Consider the following 13,949-nt stretch of genomic DNA (forward strand, 5'->3'; position numbering starts at 1 on the left):
GCTCTAAGCACCCAGAGACCCAAAACAAAGCTTGAAGGCTGCATGGCAAAACTAAAACCACCACGAAACCACGTCCTAAGAACAGCATACATGTTCAAGACAGGTTGAAAAGAGGCAACGGTTATAAAATGAAAGTGGTGGTGGTGTGAAGAAAGAAATCTGTTAACTAGAGCTGGCAGCTCATGCAAAAGACAAAAGAATTTGCTGCCTTTAACATCTAAGTGTTGATGTTGTACAAGTGAATTTTAATCACAGTTCATGCTTATCAGCTAAATTAACTCAAGCTCAACACTGCTGCATTCAGAGAAGACACACATACATGTTTTCACAATGTTTTCTCTTTACCACTGGTAGCTTTAAGCTAAACACTGGGTTTACTAATGCCTTCTATAACTATGTAGCTTCTACAGCATATAGCTATGCCTTCTACTATCACTATCTGTGTGCAACTAAATGCAATATTGTTTGCTTACAAGGTATATGACAACAATCACTGCTCCAGAACAGTAAAGCAGTACACTAGCTGCTTTTGTAGTAACTTCTATTTTGAGAGATATCATAAGGCATGTAAAAAATACTGCTTGTGTATATACACTGCTTGCTTGAATGTTGGTACTTACCGTCATGAGTACCAGTTTATGCTAGTGTTGGCAGATAAGACTCGAAAAAAAAAAAAAATTTGACCCCAAAGAAGTTCTTTGAGCCTATACCCATTTGTTAAAATGCAATGAAGTTTTCATAACAGGTATCACAGAGGCAAGTAGTTTTGAACAAGTGGTTTGTGGTTTGGTTACAAGCTAAATTGGGTATCTTCTGAAAGGAATTAGAATTTTAATTAAATAGCATCACAGCTGAACACAGACCTCCATCAAAGACTGAGATCGGCTTGTAAAATCCAGTTTCACTCTTTGTTGACAAAAACCCAGACACTGAAGTGCTTACTATGGGCAGAATTCCTGAAACATCAAACAGCTTCCAAGAGCTGAGCCTCGAGTTCTATTTGAAAGTCAACAGTTACCTTCCCAAAATAAAATCATAAATATTTTAAAAACAGTTTTCATACATATGCACTATGGATAGCTAGAACACAAGCCATGAACACTGCTGAAGAGTCTGTGCAGCTATGCTCATTTTCCAAGGGAGGATATTAAAATACATGATATTCTACTAATGTCACATTTTGTATTTGCTCTTTTAAGAGAGAAGGCAAAGATCTTTACAAAGAAAAGTTGTTAACTCATCGTTAGTCAGTGCAAATTGTGCAGGAAGCTGTAAATTTAGCTAACATCTCTATTCTGTTTCAACTTTACTTTCTAATGGATTTCAGTTTTGAGGCAACACAGACCTTAGGACTAACTTAACAGCCCACTGACATTCCAACCCATGGTCCTCAACACCCCTTTAATAAGTCACACAGTTCATACTCACCCACCCAGCCCTTTCATCCCTGGCTTTGTCTGACTACATGATGAGGTAATTTGGTTTGCAAGATCAGCTGGGAAGTCTGTACTTGTGCTACATTTGGCTTTGTTGTTACGGCCTATTGTTAACAAAACTGGCTCATCAACAGGTCAGGTGAGCCAGAAACAAAAGAAAGGGAAGCAGCAGAAGCAAGTCTGTCTCTTTCCACCAGGAACTAAATCCACGGAGACCTCAGGAAACCTCACCCTCTGACCATTTGTGGAAGTTAAGCATGCAAGCACTTACCATATATGACCACTGAAAGCCACACACACCTCTAGACAAATACTTCATCTGTAGCTTTGCCATTCTGAAGGTCTCAAACAGCATTGCGGCACTTCTTCCTCAACATACAACACAGGAAACCCTACTACTAGCAATAGCTAAAATCAGATACTCGTAGGACACCATGTAAATGACAAAAATTAACTTCAGATTGCCTCAGAAATGATAGGAACAAAGACCTCAACTTTGCTGAAGGTTTCAGAAACTTCTTTCTCAGAGGACTCTCACCTGTGCACTCACCCTGTGCTACATCCCTTTTTCAGGCTATCAAACGGTAACAGGCAATACAGCAACAGCCCGTAACCATCAATTATAACAGCACAGACTACCATATCATACAGAAATTTCAGGCTGACAACATATCATACCATCCTAGTTCATACTGCATCTTCCTTGTTTGTTCAAACTGACTTCAGCTGATAGCACTATGAAACCATGAAATGCCAGGGAAAGGAGACACCATGTTCCTTGCAGATTCTCTGCTTCAATGGGAGGGAGACAACACAATAGAGAAACTGTTATTCTTAAGGAAAGGCTCACCTCTTCTTTTCTTCCTGGTTTTTACCTGAGTACAGGGAACAACTGCACAGTTTACAATACCCAGAGACTATGTTCAGCTCTCTATTTAAAGGGGCTAAAATATATTACCCAAGTCTGTCTGGGGAGACATGTCTTCCTCAAGTGCTGAAGCATAAAAAAACATGTATGAGGCAACACTGAGTTTAAGGCAGCAAGGTCAAGTAGCAGTTATGCTATATTAAGAGAGTCACAGAATTATCTAGGTTGGAAAATACCTTGAAGATCATCTAGTTCAAAATTTACCTAACACTGACAGTTCCCAACTCTACCATATCCCCTAACAGTAAGGGCAGGAGAGGGATACCAAATGATTCCTGCTCTTTGTCCTAGAGCCTCACCACAACTGAGAGCAATTGCTTGCCTCCCACTCCACAGGAAGGTAAACAACTGTGGACTGGACAGAAAAGGAGTAAAAAGTGAAATACATTCCCTGCATGCCAGAAACCAGATCTTGTCAGAGAATTTGGATTTTTTTAAAATCAGTATTGCGAAATATGTATATTGGCCAATTCATACTGGATGTAGCCCATCACTCTCAACAGAGACTGTGTATACAGTCTGCTGTTCCAACATATATGCTGTAAACTCTGTAGCTACCTTACTCCATAGTCACATTTCCATTTATCAATAGCTGGACATTTGTGCTAGAGGTAATTCCCACAATCAACAAGATTTTTAGTAAACATACTGGAAAAAAACACAGTTTATTAGGTTCAAGTAATGAAGGAACCAGTTTCAGAAGGGCTTCAGAAGCACTCTCTGAAACATATATTCTTCCAACACTGACAGTGAATAGTAGTGCTACGAGAACACAGGATATATGTTGATATATAGCTTTCCACAAGTAATATCAGCACAGGGAAGCTCTACATCATCATGAGGCTTGCTGTGAATATCAATTTTTTCTCATTTACTTATACTTCAATAAAAGACTAACAGAGAGCTGAGATAACTTTCTTAACTATACATTTATCTTTAGCAGCTGTAAAAGTCAAACTGTATACTGAAATATTTGCAAGTTGGTTGTGGTGCTCTGACAAGTGAATATAGTCTTCCTGAGAAAAATAAATCAAACTTTTGTCTAACAGCATGGAATTTCATGCTAAAGAAAATACCTCTGCACATGCTGAGCATATATTTTGTATATATGTATTTTCTGAAAGACTATTTCTCGGTCAAACTAGCCTAATCCCATGTTGTATGCCACACAACCCAGAAGAGATACTTGCTACACTTTAATAACAGTGCTGCAAATAATCTCTGCTTGTTTTCCTTCCTTTCACACTCCATTATCCAATTAGATCATAGCACATGTTTTCCATGTCCGTTTCATCTTTTATCCTTTCCTCTTTCCTTACATTGTCTTGTCCATCTCCTCTGACTTCAACCCCCAGCCTCTCCCATGTCAGTCCAGAGTCCAGCTGTCCATTTTAACTCCCATTCCTCATACCACCCTTCAATTTTATCACTCCGCTTAGGAGCACCATACCATTTTAAAAGCTGTCACTACAGAACACACAATATTGTCCCAAGATTTAAAAGCAGTAAGTATTCATAGTTGTTATGAGCTAAGAACAATGCACAATTTGAGAGACAAAGCACAAGAGGTATGAAAGTTACCCTCAGAAGTCAGCAGCCTGATGTGTATCCCAGATTTCAGGGATAAGCAGCACAAAGTAGAAAAAGCTCTTAAAGTTTAAGGTCTAATACAAGAACTAATATCCTATAAGAATAAACATGAAGGATTTAATTTTTAAGAATGCATGCACTAAAAGTAACATTAAGTTTCAAATCAAGTTTAATATCTACATTTTTATCCACAGGAAAAATCTTTGAAGGAAAATATCCTACTTGTTAACCTTGTAAACGCTTTCAGTTTTGAAAAATTAAGTTAGAAATCATGAAGTAATTTACTGGTTACAAATATTCCTAGTCTATGATCAGACATGTCAAAACATTGACTTTATACACGAGTATTCACCCCACTTCCTGCAGGGTAGCCAAGTCTGTCCTGAGGGGAAGTGTGTCATTAATATCAACATCCTACGGTCTCGCTCTCAACAGACCACTGATTGATCTGTGGTTCCATATAGCTGGGCATAACTAGGCTATATTTAGTCAGATGTCAAAAACGCTGCTTCTCCAGACATTCTGGGGCTTTGCAGCAGCAATTACCTCTGTTCCTTTAGTAAGCAACGTTTTCTGTTCACTCCTTACTTCCACCTCGCAATATATTAACATGAATAAAGTTCCTGTTTCTTTTCATATTCAAACAAACCAAGCCCAAAAGCAGTTTAAAGCTAGCTTCATTTTATTTTTTCTGAATGTTACCCTAGTGTGTGTCTCAGGTATCAGAGGATGGACAAAACAAGACAGGGCTAGAACAAAACTCAGCTCTGCCTGTTGCATTTTCTTATTGTGGGGATCTCCTAACCTAGAAGCAGCAGCTTAAGATCTCAAACAGCCTTCCAGGCAAACAAGGACAAGACCAAAGAATCTGGAGGTTGCAAGCAAGGGGGACTACAGCATAACATTACTGTATTGTTCTGTATTGCATAGGGGTTGACAGAAAACCTTGCTGCAAGTCAGAAGTATAAAGAGATTCAAGGCAAGGCTCCATTAATTCACTGACAAGTCCACCATTAACCCAAATTCTGTCTAGATGTAACCTTGAGCTCATGAAATCCAGGAGGTGCTGTTTCCCACCTTTTGACAGCATCTCCCAGAAGAAACATCACACTGAACATACCTGCCATCTATACTCTTCCCCAGGCATCTGGCACTTACGCTATCTTGATGAAAGTTCCCAGCTGACCAAACTATGTTCCACATAAAATAGATTAATTATTTCCACTGTTTGATCAGCCTAGCTCCAATTTGAAAACTCAGCCACATTAAAGTTAACATGTACAGGAAATTTGTGTTCAGAAAGCTGTTTTTCTCAAGTACATATAGAACACAGCTCCTTGAGAGATGCTCACTTCTGCTTATTTTAAGATTATCTAATGAACATGCTTTATCCAGATCCCCAAATAGCCTCACAGGTTTCATCATATATCTAAAATTTAATTTTTAATTTTCATAAAATCCACTGAAGTCTTCAGCTTCCTGTGTAACCATCCCATTAAAGCAAGTCATAGGCTGTCAAGAGAGAGTACCCAACAGAGCAAAGAGTTAAACTTGCTTTAATTTCCACTGGCATCACTAAGCTTTTGAAGGTGCAAAAGACACCAATTCTGTGGCAGAAGTCAGGTCGGTATTTCAAAGCTTCTGCTGCAAAAGTCCATGAAATTCTTAAGTACATAAAGGAGATGGTTAAAAGCAGCATGAATACAGAGTTAATGACTGCAAGCTCCAGTGGATCAGGATTTTTCATTAAGATTTTCATCTTCCATTATTGAATATAGTTGTTATTTTCCCTGCAGCCATCAGAATAATACTTGAAGAGTTACATTACTGTAATAATCAAGTTAGTCTTTATTATTTGGTATCTTACTGCACTACATATATTTGACTTGCACCTTTTCCCACTAGCCATTCTTTCCTAGCAAGCTTTAGTCGTCCAGCATGCTCGTTTAAACACTGAAGTGTCTTTCAGTAAATCCAACACGTGAAGTTCTTACCTTTGCAAAATTCCATTCCTTGAGCACACACCTTTTTATATATTTGTACAACCTACTTTCCTAAGGTGAAAGACTGACTTCACACAGATATATTAGCTGACTCCAGAAACATTAGAACCTACCATTTATATCCATTTACATTTATATCCAATACAAGTCAGATGATTGAAAACTTCTAAAGTAAACCGATGAAACCTACAAGTCAGCAGGGCTGAACAACATATAAAACCAGAGCTGCTACCACAAAATAAGGACCTAAGTTTGAAACAGCACAGATGATTTAAACCATAGTAACTCTGCATTATTATGTCAAATTCAGTGAAAAATAAAACCAGATGATTCTCCAGCACGCTATCAGTGAGAAACTCTGTACTAATTAACAAAACAGACAAAAATCTCTTCCTCAAGAAGCTCTCAAGAGAACCAAAAAATTAAGGACAGTTTGACAGATTATAAAGAACTACAGAGGGAAAAAAAAAACAACCCCACAAATGGCTAGTTTCCATTAAGACTGGTCTTCCTAGAAAACAGGAATAAGAATGAAGGAATACTGAGTAACAATACTGATCTAATACCATCTGCTAACAACATGACCTCAGTAAATTGAGTCTAAAGTCACTTCAATCAAACTGCCAACATAAGGCTCAATAAATAAGTGAAAGGACAACAGGAAGAACAATATGAAATAAATGCACGGCCAAGAGTTCAACATCAAGCTGTTAAGGAGACACGGGGCTTTACAGGGACAGAACCGAAAAGGAGTGTACAAAGAGAGCATACATGGGGAGTGAAGTGGTGTTGAGGGTCATTAAGAAAAGCGAGCTGACAGCCACAACTGCCTGACATCTGGTCACTGCTTACAAAAAACAATGCAAGCAAAGTACCAGAAAAACCGTCAGCTTAAGACTGGCAGGCTAACTACAGCTTTTAAGCTTCCTCGAGAAGCAACAAGCAAGAGGCTTCCCCCCTCGTCCTCGGGGAAGCACCTTCGAGGCACCAGACATGCAACCCCCCGAAACAGCACCCCTAACAACGCTCGCACCAGCCCTGCTCCAGCCGCACGCCCGCCTCCATCCCACCACCGAGCTCTTCAACCCCCCGCGGAACACTCCCGCGGCGAAACCCGAGAGGGGGGCAAGGGGAGCGGCAGCACGGGTGGAGCCCGCGCGGTTCCCCACCCACCACCCAATCGCCGCTCCGCCCGGCCCGACGGCGCACGGCGGCTCCCGCGGCCCTGACGAGACCCCCAGCCGGGCCCGCGCAGGGCTCCCCGCCGCCTGACAGCTCCCCCCGCCCGCACCTCCCGCGGCCCGCTCCCTCGCGGCGCCCCGCCGCAGCCCCTCTCAGGGACGGAGGCCGCGCCCGCCCCGCACCTCCGGGCTGATGTAGGACACGAAGGAGGGCTTGGCCGCCTTGGCCCCGCTGCCCAACATGGCTCCGGCCGCCTCCCCTCTGCCCCTGGAGCCCGCGGCGGCACCGGCCAGCGGCGGCACCGCTCGGCAGGGCGGCTCCTCCTCGGGGGGCCGCGGCGGGAGAGAGCCGGCAGCACGCGCCGCAGTATCCGGCACACGCAACAGGCCCCGCCCGGCGCCAGCCCACCCGCCCCGCCGCCGGCCATTTCTGGAGCACCGCCTCCCCGCCGCCCCCCTCCGCATTGGGCGTAGCCGCTGTCACTCATAAGCGCGCCCATTTTCTACTGGCCGCGAAGGCGGCGCGCCGGGAGGAGGCGGGGCGGTGGCCGGAGGAGAGGGAGGGCGAGCGATGTGGGGCGCGGCCCCCGCCGCCGGGAGGCGCTGCTCCCCCTGCCCCCGCGGGCGGGAGCGCGGCGGCGGCGGCCGCGTCTGTCCCCGGGCCGGGCCGGGCCGCCGGGGCCTGGAGCCGGCGCTGTGCCGGGGGCGGCCGCCGCAGGGCTGGGAGCGGCGCCGCCCAGCACCGGGTGCGCTTGAGGCAGTCGTGTCTGTACCGGTGGTGGGGATGAGCGCCCCGCTCTTCGGCGCTTCGCACCCGCGCGGGGCGGCGGCAGCGCGCGAGCGGCGGAGAGGCGGCGGCCCCGCCTCGCGTTTCTCCCGCGGGGCACCCCCACCGCCCTGCCGGCCGCCTGCCCGTGACCGCAGCGCGTCCTGCACCGCGCTTCCCTCCGCCTGCGCTGCGCCGGTGGCTCACCGGGTTCCCACTGACATTTTTTCATTCCAGGGTAACCGCACCTTTTTTGCATCACTGCAGGCTGCCCGCTCTGGCCTGCTCTGTGGTCAAGTTGTCCCTTTGTTTAAATCGTCCATCGCACAGGTTCTTACTCAGCAGCAAGGTGCCTGTGTTGTATACGTGCACGCTCGTAAGAAAACTCTCTGTCAGGTAAAATCTCAACAAAGCACTGAGACGCTGAGTTTTACTCAGCAGGAGAGGTACAAGGAAAATGACATAAAACAAGCTCTCCATTAAATAACCCTCTAGATCCTCTCAAACCCGACTGCTGATACACCCCAAGACATCCTCTGCCCAGTGTCTATTAAAGTGTCACAGTCACAGCCTCCCCGGAATGTTGTCTTTGGGTACTGTATAATCAGAGCTGTAAATAAACACCAGGTTTAACAGGTATCTAGGTTACTTCTAAAAGCTTAACTTTTATGTGGATACAGAACAATGCAAATATTGTCAGCTGCCTGTGGCAATGCAGCAGGACTACCCAGCAACTTAAATGACGAATGGTAACCTAGGTGACAATTTGCATACAGAATAGACTTTATGGAAATATTTTTACAAAAATAAAACATATTTTACAAACTTCAATAGACCACAGGAGGTGAAAATAAGTAGCTCCTTCAAATACTAACCATAAGCACTTTTCATATCATTTCCCCCTCTTGTAATATTTTACTTTATTTACCTTGCTCCAAACCAGACTAGGAAACCTAAAGGAGGAAGAGATACATGGAGTCATAAAACAGCATTTATAAAAATTAAATGGAGTGACTGTTTTAATTCATAAATACATTAATTTCCCTATTTTCCATCTCACGCTCAAGAAATGACAAGTTTTTTGGATTTAATCACCTTCTGCCTGAAAAAAAGAAGACTCAGATATTAGGTTTGGTTAGTAGTTTCACAACAAAGGCTATTCTGGTGTGGCATCCCATGCAGACGAGCTCTCACGTTTCACTCCACAGCTGCTTCCACATCATTCCTTTACATGGCATCCAACCTCAGCTGCATAGGTCAAAAGCACAGCCCATGAGATTACACTGGTGTGAATCTAGGGTGGGGAGAAAATTAGGACAATATCTCCATGATCACCAGTGTATTATAATACACAAAGTTAGAGAATACCACTATAAAAAAAACTTAAATCTTTGAAGGCATCTGAATTTGCAGTGGCAACAGCAGGATTACCCCCAAGCATGCCCTGAAATTTACAGCAGACTAAGGCAAAAAGCAGCTACTTACTGGAACAGCACATATCAGAGAGGAAGGGATGTTTTGACACCAGGCCAGAGTCTTAACTCCAATGGGAAGTGCAAAAGGAGCTTTAATTCCCACATAGCACAAGGGAATTCATTCTTCAACATCGCATCAAAAAAAGCTCTACATGCAAAAAATTGGAATGTAAGCTATTCTTCAGCAGCAGAATATCCACATACCCCCATGTCATGTTTCTGGTAATGGGCAAGGAGTGCCCCTTCCTGGGGTTTGCTCCCCAGGCTGCCAAATGTGCTGAGCTGAACCCACTGTGGAAGAGATTTGAAGACCTCTTCCTGGAATTTGAGGGCTGGATCCAGATTCCTACTTCATCAGTCAGTGTGTCCATCTTTTCTGGAATGGAAGGAACAAAGCTACCACACATGCAAGTTAGCTTACCTCAGAAAAGTACATTTGTCTCTGAAAAGGCCAGCTGCAACACAGACATGAGGGCTGTGTTGCCGAGGTCTTTGGTGACCACTGAATACAGCTTTATATCACATTTCAGCTTTTCTGAGCCTTCGACTCTGTAAACCTTTGGTGCCTTGGGGAGTCCCAAAGATTCTTGGATAGGCAGGGTTTGCAGGTCAACTGTGTGTTGTGGGCACTTTGGTGTAGGTTGGGCAAGTGTTAAATTGTTAAAAGCCATTCCTGAGTATTGAGCAAACTTGCATGACTACATCTGAGTTTCGACTTTCTATTTCCTCTTTTTGAAGAAAATAAGAGCTTCCATTCCAGGGTGGTAAATCATTGGCAGGGCTCTGAGGCTGTACTTCCCCTTTGACCCCTCATCATGGTTGGATCCAGGTCTGAAGACTGCTTTCAGTAAACGCACTTTCAATGTTGATACAGGTAAAGATTTTGAAGTAGCAGCTGGAAAGAGAATCCCACAAAGTTACCATGTGTGAAGGTTTCCCAAATATCCTCTTCTATCCAGAAAAGCTACCTGTATAGAAATTGAAGATTTTTCTTTTTTTTTTTTTTTTTCTCTCTTTTTTTTTTTTTTATTACACTTCTCTGGGCATTACCAGAACAATTGCCCTTAGATGTAGAAATTGTTGTATTACTGTGGTATATGCATAATTACCCTGACCCTTCCCAGAGCATCACAGATGGCCAATGCATGCTCAGAAGGTAAGAGGTGTCCCAAAAGTGTTGGATTTACCTCAGGTATACAGAGATCAGCCATGCATACTTGGCCTGATACTCCCTATTTCTGTTGTTCAATTAAATAACTCCGTTTAGGGCTTAGTATATTAAACAGTATGAGACCACATTAAAGAAGCTGAAATCAGTATACAGGAAATGTAGAAGACTTAAGACAGAGCTGGAAGTCAGATTACTGGAAACTATCAAAATAAAAACTGGAAATGAGGAATGTACTGTGATATCCTTTGGGGAAAGGTCAGCAAATCAGTCTGCCTATAAACAGCCAGCAGCTGTCTCTGCTTTACACAGGTTAAGATAATTTCCTACTGAAAGTCATGTATGTTAGCTTTATGCAAATTAAGGCAATTCTATATTAAAAAAAAAAAAAAAGGAAGATAAAAAAAGGGCTAAGATGATGCTTTTAGCACTGAGTTCACATTGACATTTTCATCTGCTGGTAGTTTCAGGTGTCCTTTGGGAGTTAGCCCTCTAACTTGGTTCAGATTTCATCCTTTACGATCTGACATGTTCATAGTGAACTCCAAGGTAGTATTTAAAGCTGTGGAATATAACAATTTGTTTTCATTTTCATTTAAAGTATATAGTCAGAGATTGTGTAATGCTGTCCTCTATGAATTCTTCATCTTTTATCTTTGTTGCAGTGTTCTTTCTTTACTGACTATATTGTGCATTTCGATTTTTTAAGCAGAGTTTTCTATTCATTGTTGTGAGAACATAATTTCTTCGGAAAGGTTTCATGTGAATCTCCCAAGTAAAGGGAAAACAGCTCTATACTAGCTTTCCTCAGCTGAAACCTCTGGCTCTGACTCCTGGACCATCCCATGTGTCAGTCCTGGGACATGATGTGCCCAGTTCCTCCCTGAAGGTGGTTGAAGAGATGCATTTTATTTCTCTAAGTAAAGCTGTCTGGGAGGTCCCATGTGGCTGGTTCATGACTCAGATGGCAAACAGAGGTTCCTTCAGTGGTAGCAATACAGACCTTTGCAATTTAGTGTCTATCCCCTAATTACTGAATGTTTTTGTTCTACAAGGGCCTTCAAGAGCTAATGAGCAAACTGAAATTTTAAGTCTTAGTCAAGTGATATTCTAGACAGCAAAAGGCTGTTAGAGAGGGGCCATGGGGGCATCCCACCATTTACCAGAAAGGTTGATCTGCCACTTGGGGCATATAGTGCCAAAACATGAATGCAAGACTAAATTAACAAGTACATAATGAAGACTAGGACACAGGCATTAACTGCCGAGAACACACCCTGGACCAGAGTGTTTACTTTAGTCACAGAGACGCATATGTTTTATACTTGAGGATGGAAAACGAAGAATTTCTATGAAAGCTGTGAAAACTGAGGGAACAAAGCTCCTCACATCTAACAACAAAATTACCTTCTTTTCTTAGCTACAAGTGGGAGAAGAGGAAGTGAGTAACTAATAATTCTACTCACCCAAGGAAGCATGGGTATCAGAAACAGAAGTTCCCCACCTTTTTTTAGCTCTCTTGAAAGCAAGCACAATTACTTGTTCATGGGCACACACAGACTTCTTTGTTGTGTGGTAAACCTCTTCCTTTTATTCTCCAAAGGGCTGTGAATCCTAATTACTTCAGGCTGGAGACTTCTTAACAGTAACCAAAGGGTGAGCCAAACCCCATCTATATCAGGAGAAAGCCTACACCACGGCTGGATGTGAGGCAGAGTTAAATCAGGGCTCACCTCTCACCCTCAGTTCTTCTCAACCTGCAGTTCAAAGGGAGGTGCTAAGGATCATGAATGGTAAATAGTTATATGATCATTCTGATATCAAAGAGCTTGAATTGCCTCTTCCGTCTTGGAATGAACCCCAGGAAAGAAAAGAGCAACGTTCAGCTCCCAATTTGGATGCCAATCTCTCGGCTGGGTGGTGGAAAAAAGCTGCCAAGGCGTCCTTGTTGGAGTTACTGTGTGGCCCTGATTCTTTCTGCCCAAGAAACTTCTCCAAACACAATGTGGATGGAAAGTCCTTGGGGAAGATTTCCAGCTAACCATCACCAGCTGGAAAGCGGGTGCATCTAGTTAAATAGTCATTCCCTGCAGGACTCTTCCTACTGGGCATAAAGACTCCTGAGTCATGGAGTACAGGACAGGCAGGTTCCAGCGTATCCATAGGGAGAAATACTCAGTATTATGCCTAGACAATAGCCTCTTCTCTTTTTAAAAAAGGTACACAGAGTCATGAAGTTTTTGCTAGCGGTGCCCTGTCTCTTCTGTCCTTTCCTTTAGCAGTGAAAATTGTATCTAGTGCATAACTGCAGTAAAAAATGTGCTTGTTTTACTTTGCCTACCAGGCCCTTGACATACTCTTGGCTTTGATTTTCTAATGAAATATGCATGTGTGAGTCACTAATCGTGGATGTTGGGTATTGAGAAAAGCCATCCAGCTAAATGCTCATGCTGTTGTACCCAGTTTCCATGCAGCTGCTGTAACTAAAAAATCCAGCCCAGATAATTTAAGAAACAGGCACAAACCTACCCGTTAAGGAAAGCTACATGCTCTTTTAGCAGAAGCTAATGGTAAAACACAAATGTGAGACTAGAGGCTGGCTCTAGCTTCCCATTTTTGTCCCTGACTCCAAAAAAGGCCTTTGTCTGAGTCTGGTAAACCTTAATTTGGCTAAGACAAATCAATCTTTGAAGCAGCAAACTGTAGAAGCAGCAAATCTTGTAAAAGAAATCTCATAAACTCATATATTTTTCCCTGTTAGCAACTGTCTTTGATTTGCTAGAACATTTTTCTCCAGAATTGCTGTGGTTTTCAGCTCCAGGACTTTGGAAAGTTTCTTGACCAAACTTTCTAGAATTAAAACATATTCACACTTATGCCTGCATGGGAATTGGCATGCCTGAATGTCGGATGGGTATTCGGAAACATTTGTTTTGGGGACTCCAGAACTAACCTGTGCTTCCAGAATGCCAGAAGGTTTGTCCACAGGAATACATTATTTTAACTTTTCTATTATTTTCTGATATGTGGGTGACATTTGTAGAGGTACTATACCTCAGGGAGAATACATAAATGAGCGGAGGGTTGGTGGAAATTTCTTGTGTGGACTTTGTTCCAAGACCTTGGCTTTCAGGTCTGTTTTCTCTCACTCTGCTTCACTGCTCCTTGGGAAACACTTCAGCCCTGGCTACTCCTTTAATAGGAGCTCGGAACCGGTCACATAGCTTGTAAATTAGCACATTTTATGCCTTTGGATATGCTGGAGAACGTGCTGGGGACATTAGTTAAAACATCCAGAATCCTGGTTTATGATTTACCTCTGCTATATGGGGAATACTTATCCTGAATCTCTTGCCCTGAAGTCACCTCTGGTGGCAGCTGCAAGAAGTTTCTAAAGAAAGG

At 43.1% G+C, this 13,949-nt stretch overlaps 1 protein-coding gene across 3 annotated transcripts in view; it reads right to left on the minus strand.

Annotated features, from left to right (window-relative positions):
- MTMR12 (myotubularin related protein 12) overlaps nt 1-7,484 on the minus strand; it is a 36,466-nt gene extending 28,982 nt beyond the window's left edge. For all 3 annotated transcript variants that reach the window (XM_074932575.1, XM_074932573.1, XM_074932572.1), the window contains exon 1: nt 7,322-7,484. In XM_074932575.1, the coding sequence (XP_074788676.1) occupies nt 7,322-7,381 (60 nt within the window). In that variant the 5' untranslated portion in view covers nt 7,382-7,484. The remainder of the gene's footprint in view (nt 1-7,321) is intronic.
- Between the last annotated feature and the right edge of the window lie 6,465 nt (nt 7,485-13,949).

The sequence above is a fragment of the Athene noctua genome, chromosome Z (assembly GCF_965140245.1).
Source record: "Athene noctua chromosome Z, bAthNoc1.hap1.1, whole genome shotgun sequence".
Classification (NCBI taxonomy): Eukaryota; Metazoa; Chordata; class Aves; order Strigiformes; family Strigidae; genus Athene; species Athene noctua.